This window comes from Coffea arabica, chromosome 2e (genome assembly GCF_036785885.1).
Source record: "Coffea arabica cultivar ET-39 chromosome 2e, Coffea Arabica ET-39 HiFi, whole genome shotgun sequence".
Lineage (NCBI taxonomy): Eukaryota > Viridiplantae > Streptophyta > Magnoliopsida > Gentianales > Rubiaceae > Coffea > Coffea arabica.
Window position 1 is genome coordinate 10,655,165 of NC_092313.1, and position 20,364 is coordinate 10,675,528.

The 20,364-nt window shown below is 37.0% G+C and overlaps 2 protein-coding genes across 5 annotated transcripts; both read right to left on the reverse strand.

Moving 5' to 3' along the window:
- Positions 1-1,169: 1,169 nt before the first annotated feature.
- Positions 1,170-3,709, reverse strand: LOC113728544 (uncharacterized). Its single transcript, XM_027252940.2, has one exon. It carries the CDS (start codon positions 3,344-3,346, stop codon positions 1,586-1,588), a length of 1,761 nt encoding a protein of 586 aa, XP_027108741.2. The 5' UTR covers positions 3,347-3,709; the 3' UTR covers positions 1,170-1,585.
- A 5,730-nt stretch (positions 3,710-9,439) lies between these two features.
- Positions 9,440-16,370, reverse strand: LOC113730897 (protein TRANSPORT INHIBITOR RESPONSE 1-like). 4 transcript variants are annotated; one of them, XM_072078881.1, is made up of 6 exons: positions 16,223-16,370; positions 15,698-16,109; positions 14,472-15,007; positions 12,376-12,868; positions 10,920-11,681; positions 9,440-10,088 (listed from the first exon to the last, which is right to left on the reverse strand). In XM_072078881.1, the coding sequence occupies exons 3-5, from the start codon at positions 14,990-14,992 to the stop codon at positions 10,929-10,931; spliced, it is 1,767 nt and encodes a 588-aa protein (XP_071934982.1). In that variant the 5' UTR covers positions 14,993-15,007; positions 15,698-16,109; positions 16,223-16,370; the 3' UTR covers positions 9,440-10,088; positions 10,920-10,928. The 4 variants fall into 4 exon arrangements, with proteins under 4 accessions (XP_071934982.1, XP_071934981.1, XP_071934983.1 ...); XM_072078880.1 differs by lacking the exons at positions 15,698-16,109; positions 16,223-16,370 and adding an exon at positions 15,476-15,685; XM_072078882.1 differs by lacking the exons at positions 15,698-16,109; positions 16,223-16,370 and adding an exon at positions 15,175-15,345.
- Between the last annotated feature and the right edge of the window lie 3,994 nt (positions 16,371-20,364).

A 20,364-nucleotide genomic window follows, 5' to 3' on the forward strand; every position in this document is an offset into this window, starting at 1 on the left:
GCCAAATCTCTAGAAGTGACCGCATACTGTTGAAAAGGAGCCGTGATTAGCCTCAGCCTGTGCTCGGGCCTGTCTAACTCCTAAATCGTGTGCATCATATTATCAAGAAATTCATGTTAATGATGACGTGCACGAAACTTGCTGCTCCACTACAACATTCTGATGCGACATGGAACAGCCTCCCGTGATGCGCCGTTTAATCAAATTTTGCAAGGAATCTTTGCAACAAAAAGTCAAGAAAGTTTAGAAAATATTTTTGTGTTGTTGTGCAGGAGCAGGATTTTGTGTCGTTTCAATCTGCAGGTGAACATAACAACATAACAGTTGTTAACATCCATGGAACATATGGATATCAGTTCACTTGAAAAGTTGCGCCACTCCCATAGATTATAGATATGGTCTATTGGGGGCAGTTTCATTTGAACAAGGCCGGCAAACCGGTCCAATAACTTCACTGCAATGGCTTGTGGACATAGAAGATGGTCCCCAATGTTTCCCTCATCATCGTGTCTATAATTCACTGAATTTTGCACTAAAACCAGCTGTATCCATGGTTCAAAGACTCGGCACTGGAATGGCTCCGATACCGGGATGATATGATTCCGAGATAATGAATCGTCGAAAACTTGGCTGAGACGTCTCCGAGACGGATAGAAACGGTCGAGTCGTCTCGATTCATCCCGAGTCAGCTTAAATTTTTATTAGTTTCGCTAATTTTTTAATTATTTTTTTTATCAATTTTTAGAATGTTAAATATTTCAAAAATTTACGTTTTGCCGAGATCGTGATCAATATGCTGAAACCGATATGGAACGGTCCGAACCGTGATCGCAACTGCGACCACAACTTTGAACCATGGTTGTTTCACAATGAACTACTACTCTATTATTGACCGCTATTAAGTCTATAACACAGATGCTGTTTTCATAAATTGGTGAAAATGTTGATAAACATTCCCTTTTTCTTTTCGCCTTTTAATACTGAAACAATGTCGGGCCAGCACTTGAAATGGTTTGAATCAGAGACGAGAAGCCAAGTTTGCACAAGATTGGATGGATTTTGCATTGGCTCTTCAAGACGAAAGTTCTTCATGGGAAGAGAGGAGCAGCGCACACGTTATTTACACGCACAACACATAGTGAGAAAGAAAGAAAGAAAGAGACACTGGCTGAGGAAGGAAAGACGAGCAATTACAGGACTGAGCCAGCCAAATGCCCATATCATCCATCACTCTCTTCTTCGTACAAATTGAAGGAAGACAAAGCATTGATTGCTACTGATCACATGCCTATTATCTTCATTTCATGCCATTCCCATGTGCCCTTCACAAAACCATAGAAAAGATCTACTTAAATGCCCTTTTTCCCTTCAGAGGCATTATTGGCCTAATACAAAATTCTCATTCCAATGGAACCCTATAAATAATTAATGCTACGATGAACTAGATAGATGTTGTACACGTATTTTTCTTTTTGCAGAAGACAAAAGGGTAAGAAGGAGATCTACCTAAAATTACAACTGAAACTCACTTAATATAATGGTGATGTACAGGACAATTTTAATAAATAAGAAGTAAAAGTAACGTTCAGGAATTCCAGAACCCATTAAAAATGTTACGGAATCTATTGGAGGAAAGCCTTCTGACAATCCTTTTTGCATCTGAGTTATCAGACTCCGCAAGCTTTTCAATCTTTTTGAGGTACCCTGAATTTGCAATTTTCTTTCTTGCACTGTTGCAGCTGGTCAGTGACATCAAAATGGAAAGCAGTAACTTTCTGTTACCTGAATTCATCTCCACTCGGTCAAGCTTTTGTAGAAGAAGTCCCACGTTCTGCTCATTCTGCACAAATCTCTTTCTGTTTTTGGGTACTAAAATCATTGTATAGAGTGTTTCAGATGCCATTTCACACACCTCCAATGACTTAGAATCAAGAAATTGGACCAATTCAGGCATAAATCCAGCATCTCCCATTGCTTTCTTTGCTTCCTCTGACGTTCCACACAGCCAAAATGCAGCCTTTAATGCTAATTCTTGGAGTGAAACCTCCCTATCGTGAAGAAAATACATGATGTGATCCAAGAAACCATAATTTAACAATATGTTAAAACAATTGACAGAGGAAAAGCAAAAGCTCATGATGCCCTTTAATGCCATCTCCCTTGCTTTTGAGGGGAATGATAATCTGGGATCCAAAACACGGACTAGTGCGCGAACCCCACCTTCTTTGACAATTATTTGCCTAATTGATTCATCTCCTGAGGCCATTGTTAGAAGAATATCAATTGAACTTATTTGTGAAACTGCAGCACCATCTCTAGACCGTATCAGCTTGATAAAGACAGATATTGCTCCTTCTTCAACCATGAATTTCTTGATTTCTTCTACTCCAACAAGATTTTTCAACACCCCACAAGCCAATCCTACTAATTCACCAGAATTATCTCCATTATTGCATATTTTCATCAGGGCAGTAACCCCACCATGAGCTGAAATTGACCACGCGTTATCTGAATTCTCAGTCAATTTCTGCAGACACCTTGCAGCAAATTCTTTACTCGATTCACTCCAACTTTCCAAAACTCTGATCAGTGGAGCAATTATCCCCGCACCAACCAATACTCCCCTGTAAGCCTGAAACCCTGCAATCACAGAAACTGCTTTTGCAGCCTCTTCTTGAATTTCAGTCTCATGTGAATCAAGAAAATTCACTAGAAGACCGACAAAATTCTCGATTTCCACCGCAATCTTGACATATTTGTCATCTTCTTGAATGACTTCATTGAAGGAAATCAAAGCTTGTACCTTCATATCTGCAGAACCAATCTTGAGTCTTGACAATAAGTCCTTCACATACAGCTTCATGTCATCTTTCGAAGCTCCAAGATTCGGCCTTGATAAAACTATTGCATAATTCTGAGTAAGCAATCCAAGAGTGTAAATATCAGAGAGACTTTTAGTATAATCGCTCAATCTTGCACAAACTATATCAAGATCACTCTGCATGAGCAGCTTCCCACTAAAGGATAGCCTCAAACAGCTCTTTGCAAGATCATCACAATCCTTAAGAGCATGAAATATGGCCTTGAGAGTGCTAACAAGTGAAGGGTTGTCAATAGAATCACAGTTTTCTATAACCGTGAGGCTGGAAAGAAGTTCTTCAAGCCTGTCGCGAATAGATTGCCATTTTCCAGCAAAAACTTTTATGGAATGAGAGATAGAAATCAGTGAAGATATGACCTGAATTGCATGCTCAATACTTCTCTGTTCCAGGGCTGATGATGATGATGATCCAGATGAATTTTCGGCTTGTTTCGTGTCTAGGCAGCTTCTGCTCTCTTCACCCATATTGGTACTAATTGCTCATTGGCTGAAAAGGGATGCTCATTTCTTTCCGGTCGCCGGGGGATTCAAGATTCCGGTGACAGTTGAGAGTGTAGTAAGGGTTAAGGATCTTATCAACTGAAGAGAATGACCAGGTCTCCTATACCGGATCTTATCTGCAGTACTCGTAGCGAGTGCATGTAGCTGAAACTGACGGGAGGGTGAAACTACTATTATGGCCTTATACTTAGTATGGGAGCCTAATATCAATAGGGGAAATTGGAAGGGTAAATTATGAAATTTAGTGAGCCTAAAATGGTTGCTTTGGTCGGTTGAGTTGAGGGGTTTGCAACAGTTAAGGGATGAGCATGAGAAATAATAGGACAACTTGTTTGAGAAATATGCAAATGGCAGGAATCGGAAGTTTCTCTGCCGTCTAACATGGAAGGACATCTATGGGTTAATTTACCTAATTGTTCTTGTCACGATCTAATATTTTGGTCCTATTTTTAGAAAAAGAAGTTTTGGTCCTAAAAGATGAAAGTATTATTCTCTTTATTTTGAACTTTGCGTAAAGTTGTTTAACAGAAAAATAACTTCTGTAAAAGTAGTAAAAAGATGGCACTATTTGTTCTTACCTTTTAGTGGCATTCTTTTGAGGATAAATTAAGTTATAATTGGAGATACAAAAATATACTAAATGCTTGAAAACGGGGCCGAGTTCGAGACGTCTCACCCACATTCTCTTCTTACGATCCATCCGATCTATTTCTCTCCCCAAATCATTTGGTTACGTTAGTATAATATAGCAAGGATATTAACAAGATTTAAGTTCCTAACACACAATTGTAGAGAAAAAAAGGGGTTGACATCATCTTAGTTCACGCAACAAAAAAAAAAACCAGCATTTCATTTTCTATTGGTTCTTGATTACTGGGGATGCAGGGGGGACTGGTGAATGGTGATAATGAAGGATCTTCGTTACCCATCGAATTTTTTGATCCTAAAACTGGAATGTATAACCATTTTGTTCTCAATCTTTGTGGGTTTTGGATTCTTGTTGGGGAAGATGGGCGAAGATGAGACAGTGAAGCTAGGTGCTACATGAGTGATAATAACTGATATATAAGATAGGCATGTACAAGTTAAAGCCAGATTAATACCTAACCCTAAACATATTGTTGAAAGTTGTTTAGGACTGATGACAAGGTGACGTTGAGTTTAACAAAAAGACAGGGGGGCCAAAAAAAAAGAAAAGAAAAGAAAAAATCCAAACTAGTGAGCTGTCTTGAAGAGAGAATACAAGGAAGAAAGCGACATTGTTGTTTTGCCTCAAAATTCTTTGTACAATTAAAATAATCAGGAACCTGTTAGACATCCTACGGATATATAGGGAATTTGGTACCAGAAAACAAATTCCTAAAATTTTTTAATGTAACCTAACTACCTAAGTAGAGCAACCAACTCCCTCTAGAGGAGTTGACCACCATATTAATTGTGGGGTGGGAGGTCAAGGGTTCAAATCTTGCCTTCCATCAATGTGCCTCAATATGAGGTTTGTCCTAAATTCATACTGTGTGTGGTGCATCGTGTGGTTTGACGGTGATTCAAAAAAAAAAACTACCTAAGTAGAGCGGTACAGCTGAAATTTGTTACGATCATCAAGAAAGTATTAATGTAAATTTTGTATACGTTCTTTTGGTTGTATTCATTCATCTGGTAGATTACGTTTGTCAAAACCTTTTCCTGATTTATGGTATAGGTCCTAGTGATTCTTCGGGCATGAGTTGGCTTGCAAAGGTTAATGAATGTAGAGACGTTTCGTGGGATGGAAAATATTTATTTCGTGCACGTTATAACTAATGATATATTCAGGTTTTCAAGAATGATTAGTAACTCAGAATCCGGGGGATTCTGCAGTTTGGCACTACACAAGTGCAGCAGGAAATGCAGTAAAATCTACTCCTTCCTTCTTAAGTATTGCGGAGGTGCGAAGAATACCTGTTAAAACTATTCCATACCCAAAATAGTGAGGCCAAATTTGCATTTGGTCCAAATTTCCCGTGCCATTTTCCCAGTGCAAATTAGAGGTCAAAGAAAATCTTGATTTGGGAAATATCAGCAATGGTCTGCTGAAGTTCACTTTGATTTATCATTTATATACACATACATACCAAGCCACAAAAAGCGTGACGGCTAAGTATGGAAAGGAAAGATGCCGAAGCAAGACAATTAACATTCAACTGGGAAAAACGTGAGGGACAATGGACCACCCTCATAAGGACACCCTTCTTGATTAGGTGAAAAGGGCAAAGAAAGGAAGGAGAGGGGGGGGGGGGGGGGCAGCTTTCAATGCCCCTCAGTGTAGAGATGACACCACCTCACCCCACCATGTGAAGCCCCTTTGTTCTATTCCCCAAGCTCCGGTGCCTCACCTTTTCACTAGGAAATCAAGATTATGTATTGTATCCTCACCTCACAAGATAAAAATAAACAGAACTAACCGGTCAAGTTTGCTTCAAATCAAGTGTTGGCTTTGGTAATCTGGCATATCTAAACATTCAAATCAAGTATTGGCTTTAGTAATGGTGAAAAACGGGCATCACAAAACACAGCATACATTGAAAACGTACTATTTAGGATATGATTGGATGCCCAATTTACTACTAATTAATGGTGTTCACTAAGTGACAAAATTAGCATGGATTGCTTTGTTGGTCACGGATTGTTATTTTTATAGAAAGAGCTTTTCAGCTTTTCTTGTCTACGGCATTGCATTTCTAACAAAGTTTTGAAGAATAACTTTACTGCCATGCCAAATTGGACTAAAGTAGTGGAGCATCTGCATCAATTCTATTTGTTAACTTATCCTGAAGGGCTTTCTAACTTGCAAGCGTGCAGGCCGACCAATTCATCCATCAAATGTTTGTTGAAATCCAACTAAGAGTCTTATTCCCAATCATTAGATTAATTTGAACTTAATTTCTTTTCCCATTTGCTTACTCTATTATTCTAACCATACTGCATTCTATGGTAACATTTTGCTGCCACGTGCATTACTTTATCGAAGTAAAATTCGGAAAGAATTTGCTTGTGAAGCAATTACTACTACATACTGCATTCTACTGCACACGACTTGGAGGAAATTTGATTTTCTCTTCTAGATGATTATTATGCGAAAATCAAATCATCAGAGTATAATTACCTTAACATCTCTTTACATCTTTCATTTTCGAAGATTGCGACGTGAGGCAAATAAAGGGCCAAGCTGTTGTTGTCTAATAGTGAAGAAATTATGAGGGGAGAAGCACAAGCTTGCTGCATCAACTGTATGCTGTGGTGGTCTTTTAATGCGGATCCAAAGGTTAGGTAGAAAGGGCGATATGTGAGAGATGGAACAAAAATCCAGTGATCATATTCAAGACACCTTTGAGTGGAGAGGAAGCGAAATTCATAACTGAACATCCTCTGCTACCAAATACCTTAGCTTCGAAGTAAAAAACTACTACATGTTACAATTTCATAGGCTCATATGCATTCTCCAACTTCATCATGCAAAAACCACTAGAAAAACAAAGGGCCAAAAAAAACAAAGAGAGAAAGGAGAATTTGTTATAAATGAGTGCTTGCAAAAAATCAACGAAAAAGTAGATCCAAATAATGCAATCATCATTTGCCGTACAAAGGGCTTGAATTTGTTTCAACAGCTAATACTTAGAAAGGGCTTGGGGGTTGTTAAAGCTTGGATTTGTCCAAGTGTTAGATTTTTTTTTCTTCAAAGTAAATCCTCAAGAAAGTTGTTAAGCAACAATTCCCCGGAAGATCAAGAGATGATGAGAGCCTGATGGACTGGTCATAGAAATAAAAATCAACTGAGTTTCCTTTAGCAATTAATAGTGCCAGAAGAAAATGGAAATACTAGGGTATAGCAATAAAAACTTTCGGAATTAGTTAAAATGTGCTTTAATTAGCTGCCATGATGTAACCGATCAAGGGCTGTTGGCTTGTTGCAATTGTTGGTACGGACACTTGCAAGAGGATATACTAGTGTTCTATTACGCTCTCTCGAGTCTTTTTCATTCAAGCCTCAAGGGAACCACCAGCCATTTGCATTTGCTAGTTAGTCAGCTTTGAAGTTGTGCGACGAGATGAGCCAAACCCATGAATCTCTTGGCGTTGTGCAATTTTTTGGTTGCTGCATGGTGCATTTCATGACTTCAATTGCCATTTGCCAAACTGCAGATTGCTAACTGTTGGCTATATATTGGGTTTCTAGAATTTAGGATGATACTATAGATCAATATTTGTATAATGGTCGGTAGGAACTGCTTATTCTCGAACGAAAAAAGAAGCTCAACTTTGTGCAGCATCATGTTCATATAGAATGTCCTGCACATATGCTCTCTGACCAATCTAGTTCACACTAAACATTGTTTAATCAGGTGCACCAATAGGTATCATATCAAATTACCTGATTTACAAGTTATGAAACAATACCTTTTTAAGTGTGAACACAGACATGATTGAAGTTGAACAGACAGATGTATACCGTAGATAGATAATACAGGAAAGTTGAGATTGGAGGATCGGATTCTATTATGGTCTACATCTTGATAGGTGATTTGACACGATTGTTTCTTCTTAATTGCTTGATATCTAACAATTATATGGTCTTAGCATAGTGTTTAACTGCTAGATCAGTCTTCATCTTAGGTCGCAAGTCATTGTGGTGGTTTATGCTAGATATAGCTTAGGGGTCATCCACGAGATCTGCACAGTGTTTCATAGGCTAATTAAGATAAATGGTTATTATTGGCCTAGAAGGTCAAATCAAGGCAACCTACCATACTAAAGATTGCTTAAAATTTTCTTGAAATTGAACAGTGCAACCACATACAGAAACATACACACAAATTAAACGGTTAGCATTCCCTAATCACTTATGGGTAATGTTGAAGAACCAAACATATTATATATAGGTTAATAACTGTATTGGTCAAATTATAATCCAACTGAATTGGTAGGAAAATTGATCAGGTGAGGTGATCGTGAGGTTCTTAATTTGATTCTCGATCCCAATCCTTTTTCCCTTCCCCTTTTGTAAAGTTTGAAGTCTCTCTATAAACCAAAAAAAAAATATTGAAGTTTGTCCAAAGTGGGTTTGTGCAGAACCAATCAGGTTACACTTACAAGTGGTTTCTTTTTCTTTAACTACTGATATTGAAAAGCCAAAAGAATTTTATTTATTTATTTATTCTTGTGGTGGAGAGAGAAACCAAAAGAAGCTTGCTACTTCATAGAAGTTCTTTTTTTTTTTTTTGAAAAAGTACTTCATAGAAGTTCCACAGCCCCCCCCTCCCCCCGGGTCCTCGGCCGTCCACCGCCACCTCGCCATCCCCAGTAACCACCCTTGCCAGAAAAAAAAAAAAAAAAAAAAGGTGATGGAGCATTGGTGGGCCGTTGTCCTACAAGCCTTCCTCCCTTATTGGGTCTAACAATTTGGTTGGGGTTTGGGATATACATTGGGTGGCTATCCACTAGTGGCACTCAGACTCTTCTCAAGACCTAGGACATGGATAATTTATATGATCTACTTGGACTTCTCCGATCATTTTTCATCTACAATTATTAACACTCTTAGAATTACATATTCTTACACAGGTGGTGTAAAAAAAAAAAAAATTTTTTTTAAACACAAACAGGTCCTATAATCTTTGTTTAGATTAAAAATCTTATTTTTGCACATATGATATGCTTGAGAGAAAAATTTACACCCCTGCGGCACTCAAGTAAAGTAGTGCTACGGTGTTTATTTATTTATTGTTGAATTAGTGCTGTCCAGTCAACAGCATTTAGGTTCTTGTCTTATTGGCAGTTTCTTTGGGAAATGAAACAGGGAAAGATTGCATTCTTGTGTGTAATTTTGTTTGTGGTTTTCAACAAAACTAAAAGTTGAACTGGTTTTTGTCTTTTGTATATATATATATTTTTTGGGGGGATGAATTAGTATCTTCCTGTCAACAGCATTTAGTCCTTGTCTTACCGGCTGTCTTTAGGAAATGAAACAAGGATAGACAGCATTCTTCTGTGTAATTTTGTATGTTGTTTTCAACAAAATGAAGTTGGAACAGGTTGCATTGGATCTTCATAAATAAATAAAGAAACTATTCCTTCTTTATGTGACAGTATCCTCCTCCTCCGGGTGACAATAATGGGGAAGTAATTCCAGTGCAGATAAGGGTAGCAACAATGGAATTACTGCACAAGATCTCACCCCGAAAATTAATAAACCACGACACAGGAGGGCCAAAAAGGACTGGAAGTTTTAGAATGACATACTGGGAAGAAGCTCAAGGGAAATGGCTATTCCTGTGTCTTGATCATGCCACCTCTAAAGATGTAGCTCATTTTGGCACTTTGGTTTTGGAATTCACCTTATATATCTATCTCTCTAGAGGCAAGGCATTTTTCTCAGTCGATTGCATTTCTTGATAGCTGGAGCGCTTGCATATATGATGATTCTTCAGTCATCAGATGCAAGTACAACCAACTCCACAGCAATTGAAGCAGGAGGGCCTCACAATCCTTGCCTTTTGTTGTTATCCCGCTCCTCCATGCAAAGCGAACAGATAATATACTTGAAAGAGCCATCAGTCAAGAACTAGGACTTTTTTAGTTTCTTTACCACTACTATAACATTCATTCAATAATCAGATCCCAGCTGGAAGACTGCTAGGAAGTTATTCATCGTAAACCTGCATAAACCCTGCATGCACGACTTGTTACTTTTTGCTCGTGCCTCAAAAACTATGGGGAAACTAACAAAATAACATGAACAGCCTATGGGGAAACTGACAGCACAAAGTGCAAGAGAAGATGATTACCCCGGGCACAGATACCAGGGACATTCAATACAGGCTTTTGAACTTGTCAGCTGAATATGAATATATTTTATATCCAAATTCACAGCAAGTTAGATGTGTGTGACTGAAGAGGAAAAAGCTCCAACACTGTCAGCCAGGTTTGGCAGCTTTTCTTTAATATAGCAAATTCAAGAGCATATTATACTCAGGACTCGGCTTATACAATTTATCTAACGCCATAGTGTTGGCTCAACCTTTTTATTATTTTTTTTTCCTGTGTTGCTTCAACCCATTTATTGATATCCTATCACATAGTTAAACTCATGGGGCATGTGGTACCACATATGCAATGCCAGCAAATTTTTACAATTTTCACTTGGAGATGAGGCAACCAGATTGTTTCAAAGATCCAATAACATCAAAGTTATCAAGGTAACTAGCAGAACTCTCCAGAAGCACATCTTTTTATTCCAATGCATTGACAACAAGAGTTTTTTATAACATGTTCAATAAATTATCAAGGCTTCACTGCTAGTGTAAAAGTGCCGTATCCAGGATATGTCCAATATGATTATGGACACAGCAGATATCAGAATAGGGATTGCCCCAGCCAATGAACTAATGAACCAACCTTAACACGTGTTCTTGAATATGTACGAGTCTGCTGTAAAAAATCACAAACCAGATGCACATGCACATACCTTCAAAGAAAAAGATGACCAAGAACTGATTACCTTAGAATCTCACAGGGTAAGAACAAATGGTGGGGCGTCCCTTCTTGGCCCAGCTACAGAACGATATACATAAACTTTGTCCACATGGCTATCATCTTCCTCGTCTTTCATGACCTCTACATTCAATCTTGGCATCTCCTTTGCAAGTAAACGACAACCATTCATTGTTACATTGCATGCTGACATCCAGAGCGAACGCATTGATTCATATTTCTTCAACCCAGACAGTAGTGCAGCATTTCCAAATGGGCAATCTCTAATTTCAAGCTTCCTCAGCTTTGGACAACCACCAAGCACACACTGCATACCCCAATCACTGCGGCCAGCAAAAGCCACCGAGAGAGTCTCAAGATTCTTAGCGTACTTCCCAATGTATTCAAATGTCAGGTCAGTTAAGAGGCCTGAAACTGCAAGCCGCTGAAGCTTAGTGCAAGTCTTTACCACAGCACCAAAAGCCTCATCCATGGGTTCATCTGTCAGGTAATCTGGCTGGCCTGGATTCATTATGCAGAGACGAAAATGGGTAAAATCAGGGCAGTTCTGCACTATAGTTGCAACTGCAGCATTAGTCATCTGCTGACAAAAGTAGAGAACATAGTGGAGTTTGCGGCACCCATGAGAAACAGCCAGAAAACCTGACTCAGTCACGCCATGGTTGATATCTTGATCAAAAGGATGTGCAGGGAAGACCCTGATTTCTTCAAGCAAGGGACAGCAGGATCCTACAGCTTCTAGTCCCTTGTCTTCAACAGTATCAAGAACCTGTATCAGAGCATTCACATATGAGAATGCAAATTCCATGAGCATAGCATATTCAGTGTACTCCAAGCAACAAATCTCAATTTATCTTTTTCACGTGTAGAAAATTTGGTGGTTTTAACAGTCTTATATTCAACTCAGAGTAAGCACTGAGGTTTTCTAAGTTAAACAACTAATTTCTTCAGCATAAGCATATAAGTGAATTTAAGCTTTGTCAGAGGTGTATATATGAAATGTCATGAACAGAGAGTACATGTGCATATCTGAGCTTCAGGGGCAATGCATTCCCATCTCCCAAGCAACAAGTATGAAAAAAAATAAGGATACTAGTAAAAAGAAACCTCTCAAACAAATCATCAAGAAGTAGACAAATTGTGCACTACTGTATCAGACATCAGCAAGACGAACACATTGAAAACATGAGGGATTGTGTAATAGAAAAGCTCAGTTTTATACAAATGACTTTAAAAAGTTTTATATTTTGTGCTGATAGTTCAGATTGGTGACTGGTAGAGAAGATTGTTCACTTGGCCAATGTCTGAACACGAAATTGTTCATGGTTTTCATGATGTCAGCAATTACTATGTTCGATAATCCTCCAGTCTTGATCATTCATTCAGTGTTGCAGTTTTAACAGATCCAATGAAAGGAACTGATTGTGCAGATTCTAAGCAACTTCAAACGCAAAGTTTCTTACCCAGAGGCACCGCAGGTTAGGGCAGTGAGCAATTAACTTCGTGAATTCATCACTACGAAGGGTTGCATAGCTCAAATTCAAGAAAGTCAGACTGGAACAAGCTGGATATAGAACATGGAGATAGACGTAAGAGGCATCCCATAATCCAGCGAGGATTTGCAGGTTTTTACAGTTTCTGAATGCATTCTCAAGCTCCATACAATGGCGAAACATGAGTTCTTGCTGGAAAGAACCAGTACCAAGCTCCATAAGCTGAGGTGCCCGCACAAGTAGGCGCTGTAACTGGTCTAAGCCAATGCCTTTATTGACCTTCAAGACCTTTAAAGATTTGCACCTACTGACAAGTCTCTCAAGGGCATCAAAACTGACCTCGCTGTTCAGGCTGGCAAAGTTCAGTATTTCCAGTGATGTGAAGTTATCAGGAAAGGCACTTAGCCAACTTCCACTAACATCATCGATCCCATTCTCCTGTATGTCCAGCTCAGTTAGTTTCCTGCAAGCCAAATTACAAGTTATATTCTCATTAGAGAGGGAAAAAAGAAAATGAAAAGAACAAAAAAAAGAAGGCTTTAGGATCATCAAGGGAAAAAGATAGATCTGGACATAAAAGAAGATAAACTGTTGAAACACCAAAGTTGAAGAGCAGTATATGATGTACAAGAATGTTCAGTTTGATTGATGAAATTCACCAAAGAATGATGCAGAAGTAATTGACGAGTCAGAATTTGTAATATGGAATATCTGAGGCGAGGTTGATAATTTTTAATGCTGACTCATGTTCTGAAGAAGACGTGGAGCATTTTCTAAGAAAATGACAAGATGCCAAATTGCCAATTATGAGTAGATCCAAGTTTTACTAAACTACATATGCTTCACAAGACTGAATTTCCTGCGTGGTTCTCTTTCTTAGCCATGAAAATGAATGTCAGTGGAAACCACGTAGTGGTAACAAACTAATTTGGTAAAACCTCTAATGATAATCAAAAGCGAAATAACTTCCAGTTGCTTTAATCCTTCTGATTTTTCAGCAGCAAAAGACACTCATAAGAAAAAAAGAATATAAGTACAAAGAGAAGGTCTTTCCTCAGACAGAATGATACCAAAACCTACAACAAGATGCAACGAAATATCAATGAAAATAAAGAATATCGAATAATCAATTGCTATGTAAAAATTCCAGGTTTGCTAATATGAATTACAAGACATCCAAAGTATCCTGATAGAATTTTCATCTTCCAGGTTGACAGCATTTTGACTTGTGAACTCCATTTGTTCAGGGCAGTAAGCAGACTTGCCTTGGCATACAGATTTGGACCAAATAACTGAGCAAAGATCTTTGCATATCAACATTTCTACGACCAACATTTGTATTGAAATGGAGGTATCTGAACTCAGCCAAAAAGACAACTTTTCCAGCAAAGAATAAATAGCTTGTCGGATTTCAAGGCAAATGCGGCTTGCCTTGTACAGTGAGAATGACCGTATCTGTATAAATTATGGTATCAAGGACAATCTATCCATTGAATGCTCCTCAACAGGTCAAACGTCACATCCAGAAATCAACAGCAAAAGGAAGAGAAAAAGAACCCATAAAGTAGAAGCACTCAACTTCCACTACTACTACTCTGTTTTGTACAGGGAAAGCAAGAAAACAAAAACCCCCTCCTATCTATCTCCTCCAAAACTTTCCCAGATAATTTATACATATCAAACCATAAACAATTTTCTCAACTTTTCTGGTCCATGAACACTCAGAGAGAGAGAGAGAGAAACTCGACCCTAAAGAGTAATTACTTTTTTCCCCCTCCAGTGATCAGATTCTCCTAAGTCCATTCTCAAGGGAAAAAAAAATCAATGAGGGAACTGTAGATGATTCATAAACAACAAAGCATAAATCAAATCTGAATACACGTAGAACAAGCACATGAAAGACACTCAAATAACAGATCTTGAATCTTTAAATCAATCATAACACAGTTTGCATAAACACACTGCAAACAGAGCCCAGATAAGTCACGAAATAAATACCTGATCCTAGTCCAACAAACATGAAACTCAGAAAAATAAATGGGAAAAACACGTAAAAGAACTCTTACTTGCAATGAGTAGCGATTGATTTGAGCCCATCAGTACTAAAACCATCACAACTAAGCAATGAGAGTGCTTTAAACCCAGGGAATGACATAGCCAAGAACTCCAAGCTCTCATCACTCACAGTCATTCTTTTTAGTCTCAACTCCTCCAAAAGGGGATAAACTTTCGCAAACATAACAAGCCAATCATGAATATTAGCACCCCAATTCTGTGGAACCAAATTGAAATCCGAAAATCTAGGCTTTCCCTTGAGAGTCACACTCTTAATTCTTGGAAATCTTCTGGCAACAATCTCAGGAGAGACAGAATAGCAGTTGCCTATAAATATTTTGGTCCGACTCCAACGCTCAGCATTGTACCAATCTTTGCAGACGAGGGAAACTGAGCTTCTATCCTTGTGGGAGTGCAGCATAGAGAGGACTTTCTCTAAGACCTCATCTGGAAATTGGGATGGTGACTGAATTGCCTCAGGGTAGTTCGCCGAATCTGCTGAGTTCTTGGTTTTCTTTATATTCGGATCCATTTTCCACAGCTGGTTCTGATTCATTAACATAAATACCAAAGTTTAGACAGCATCACTGAGACTATATATTTGTTTTCCAGGAAATTCTCTAAAATTAGTTAATAAATGCAAAAGGAAAAATGGAAACATCAAAGAGTACCAAGTAATTGGGAATACTCCACACTCAAAGAAATGATACTAACATGACAGCCAAATCTTGAAATGAATTACCGAGACGCTTACACCTCATGCTGGGATTTTCATCCCAAAGTTGCAACCTTTCTGACAGATATTCATGAATGACAAGTACTTAATGCAGCAACTCAGCAAAATTTCATGAGTATCTCAAGCATTGATATGGCCCTTTCCACCTCCTCCCCCCCTCCCTCTCCCCTAAAGCAAACAAAACCAACCCCAACACAAAGAGAATTAGAAAACAAGAAGCACTACCCAATAACTGAAACTCAAGATCCACCACAAAAACAAAGAAACATAATTACTTACCATTACAACTACTCAAGACTACCTCAGAAATCAGAAGAAGAGAAACAGTAGAACAAAAAGAAAAAGGCCCAAAAAAACTACACACACAAATTATGCTATAAGTTGACAGCTATGAAATCAATGCAAGTATAATTTTTTATACAAGTAAGAAGTGGATGATTGAGTGGGGGATGCATGAGGCCATGAACAAAAGGGTGGAGCTTTGAGCTTTCACTTTCTTACCTCTTTTGCGTTCTTGATTGCTGAATGCTAGAAATTTATTGGGCCACCCCACATTTGATAAATAAGGCTACAAGACCGTACTTAAGGGGTAGCACAACTTAACCACTCCTTGTTGCATATTATGGATATAGACAAGCAAAAAGTAAAAAAGAACCAGGTATACTTGAAATTTTTTTTTCTGCTTTTCTTAAAGGCATTGAAGTGTGGGAGAACTGAGATGAAGCATAATTTATTAAAGGGGAGCAGTAATTATGCACAATAATTTAGGAAAGAAAGCTCTAAATAATTGATTAAAGAATCCCATCTTAAGTACTTAGCTTAAGCTGGCAGTGGCAAACTGACAAGTCTGACATGGCAGCGGAACCCAACGTACACTTTGGTGTGTGATTTGTCCACCCTTCTCTCTTATTTGCTGCCACGTGCATTTTTTCGCAAGAGTTAACAATGGGTCAATCAAGAAAATTTCCAAAGATCACAGAAAGAAAAAGAAACCCCAAAAAAAAAAAAAAAAAAGAAAGTGTTTACCTGACTCTAGCCTCTGATGGTAATACAATACATTATAAAAGAAAAGAAATAAATGTGAGATTAGAAGATCTAGCTTAGAAACTCATGGTTCAACAACTAAATGCAAATATTAGGCTTATTTACTAACAAAGCCAAACTGCAACTTTGAGAGGGTTGCAATTTTCACTGTGGTTGAATAAACGAGTTTTCTTTCTTTCTTTTTGCTTAAAACGAAAGAAAAGAATTCTTGTAATCTAAGTGCTGCAAAAGAATGGAACCAAGTCAAGCTTTGGCTAGAATTAATTCGAATTCAACTCAAATTTGAGTTTTAAATCAATCAAGGTCTCGAGTATAAGACTCAAGCTTGAATTTGAATCCAATTGAATCTAATAAAAAATTTAGTAAAAATATATAGAATTGAGTCAGCTTGAAAAGCCAATGAGCCAAAATATAGTTTGGCTCGACAGTGCCAAGTTTGTTCAAACTTGACTCAAACTCCGACTCAACTCTTTCTATTTTGCAGTGTAATTGCGTGGATGAGGTATCTTTGATTCTCTTTAGGTTCAGTTCAGTAGAAACTTCCTCAATTCCTTGAAATTAAATTGTATATCGAAAAAAAAAAGAAGGAATTATCAAAAGAAAATAAGCGATAGCAACTAACAAGTACATTTATTATGCCAGCATCCAAGAAACTGTCACATTTTCGGTTGGTCAAGAGGGGGAAGAACTATGAGCCCTTGAGGCTCTCAGATTATCAACTCTTGAGGCTCGCACAAAAATTCATGAATAGAAAGGAAGTTCTGAGTTTTTTTTTTTTTTAAGTGAAAGGTTTTAAACTCACGATAAAAAACTCTGAAATTTTCGCACATTTTCATGAGTAATTACGATCCGATGTTCGTAATTGAGTTCATGTAAGGAAAAAAGTAAGAGCATTCCTCAACACCAAAATGTTGGATAAGATGGATGGCTTCAAGGGCCTTGCAAATGTAGGGTTCCTCAAACGTTTAATTTGCCCCTGTCATAATCGTTGATGATCTAGAACATAAGAAAATCTAGGGATTGTGTGTATGTTGCAGTTATGAAATCAATCACTAATCAATCAAAATGTTTGACAAAGTAAGAATATTAGATTCTCCCAACAACTCATGATTAGTAATATTTAAAAAGAAAAAATCCATGACTCTTCCAAATTGAATATCAATAGACAAAATAAATGATTGCCAAACATGTATAGGTACAAGTTACAATTTACAACCCTTTATTTTGGAAAATATTCCCAAAATTTCACTGCAAAAGTATCATCAAATGCTTTCAGAAACCATTTAAGACGCTTCTAACTACTAGCCAGGGGTTGGAATCTCCTCCATTAATATTCATCCTGTAAATTAATCCCAGAAAGTGCAAAAGTGAGGGATTGACTTTCAATCTTGCTGCTTAGTTGCTCTCATGTGTATCAGTTATTTATGACGGGGTGACTAATAAGCAGCTGGCATCCCAGTTGGATTAGTAGTGGCCCATCAGGATCGGTCAACTCAGTTCGATTTTTGAAGAACTCCAAATCTGAAATGAAGGCGTTAACTTGGATTTATGAACAAGAATTTATTAAAGCGTTACTACAATTCTAGGGACTTATTTGGATTGCATTTTTTGAAGAAAAAATTTTTCCATTAATTTGCCATCAATTACTCCGTTTATTGTGTATATTGAAAATCATCATTTTATCTCGCATATATTAGATTTCATAATAAGTGTTACAATAGTCTTTCTTTAAAAAATATGCAATCCAAATATATTCTAAAACTTCACAAATTCTAAAATCATTTAGAATAATAAGACTAAGTAAATTCTAAAATCAAAATGCCCTGTGACGCATGGGCTTCTTTTTTTTCTTATAATTTAAGCCTTTTTGGGTGGCACAGAAGGCGTGATTTTTCCTAGTGCGCCTTTAGGAGATGGGTTGGAGCCGTTTTGCCTAAAGACTAAAAAGGCTATACTCTAAGTTAGACTCCATTACTCCGCCTTTTGACTTTAAGTTTAAAGGCGGATTATTATATTCTCATGCTAACCACGCCACTCAAAATTCATCATATCAGTTTACACCCTCTCATATTGCTTTCGGGCCGATTTCTCGTTTGCTCCTGCGTTTGTCTAAATTAGTTGATTGTGTGTGTTATTTCTGTTTCGGAAAAAAAAAAAAAAGTTTACACCCAACAGATTTTAATTCCTCTCATTAATTTATCCAACACATGTAATGGACAAATTCTTTTTTTTTTTTACGATTATTTCTATTGTTGCTGAAAGAGAAAACAACATAATGAGGTGAAAGGCGCAACAGAAGAAGAAATAATAAACTCATTAAAACATCATAGGAAAAACTTTATATTTGTATTGGCATTATCCTAAAACTTTAAACATATCTAAAACTGTACATTATCCTTTCATAACTTTATATTTGGATTGGCATTATTTACAAAAAATTATTTATTTGTATTACAAACACGTTTTCAGTTTTTTTTTGTTTTCTCAATGATATTTTTATTTTATATACATCAAATCATAAAAAAGGTGTTGTAGTAATTATTTCAAATAACATTTTAAATAATCTCCTATCCAAATATACCAAGATTGTAACGTTTATAAACAATTAAATCCTATAGTCGTGTAGGTGTGCAAATGAGCGGAATCGAGTCGAGTTTCAACTTAGTTTTATGAAATTCGAATTCGAGTTTGATCTCGTCGAGATCAAAATGTAAAACTTGAGCTCGAACTTAAAAAAATTAAAAAATAATTATTTTATTTTTAAAAAATGAATAAAATAATAATTTCTTCTTAACAAATAATAAAATATAAATATAATTTTACTATTAAAATTATATATATATATATAATCGAGTCGACTCGAGATAAATTGAATATTTTTAAACTCGAATTCGACTGAATCAGTTTGATCTCGTCTTGAACTTGATATTGCTCGAAATCGAGTCGAGTTCGGACTCGAGCCGTTGACCGTTTGCAACCCTAGTCGTGTTAATCTTGTCCTCCACAGAAACTTGAAAACTACATAAACAGGAATGCATTTCAATTTCTCGAAGTCCTTGGAAGAGAAAACCTTTTAGCCAAAAGTGGTGAAAAAGAGAAAAGAAAAAGAGGAAAATCATGGAAAAGAGATAGAATCATGCACAAGGTGGCACTCACGCGCTGTTTTGAGTACATTCATTCATCAATAAAAATTATTAGTCACGTGAGGGGATCACGTGATTCCCTCAACCCCACGAGGTCAGTGGTGTGTAACTTTCATCAACTTTAATATTTGTCTTGAATCTCAATAGATGGTCATGGACCTCATGGTACCCTGTTTTTTGTTCTAGAAAAAACAGATAAAAAGAAAAATTCAAGAAACGAATCATCCGACAATTATTGTGAAAAGGGTCTTTTTTTTTTTTTAAAAAAAGGCCCTAATTTAAAACGAAGGGGTCGATAGAATTTTGGTTTAAGGTTTGCCAATTGCCAACCTAGATTTGCTTGTTTATATCCATTACTCGAGTTTAATTATAAGTGAATTAGTTGGATTGATTTTATGTATTTGATTCTTCTGTTTACTTTAGAAAAGTGAAAAGTGAGAAAAGTGAAAGGTGGAGTGAAAATCTGTTGTTAGTGATGCAGGGAAATTTCTCTAAAGATATACTAGCATAAATCATTTGGCCAAGAATTGCATCTCAAATTATCAATCTTAATTAGAAGGGTAAATTACACCAACCTTCCCTCTAGTTTCCAAGTTTTTTTGATGGATAAATGATGTAAAGTAAGATGATGATACTTATTCTTTCAAAGCAACAATTGTTTCATCAATTCAAGAATGTAATCATAAACTAATTTTGTATTATGTGGAATTAATTACGAGATCAAATTTCAGGGTAAGGAAGACAAAGATGACCTAGTTGTTAGTGGGGTCAAAGTGCACCTACGATTTATAAGACAAAATCTTCAATAGAATCACATATAAAGTAATGATAACATGAATGCTTGCTAATTTACAGCAAAGGTTAACATTAATTTACAAATTATATGTGAGCTGAGCTACCATTTTTCCTCAAAAAACTAGAGGGAAAACCAAATGATTAAGGAGAAATTAATCTCACTTTTGACAAAATCGCCATTTTTTT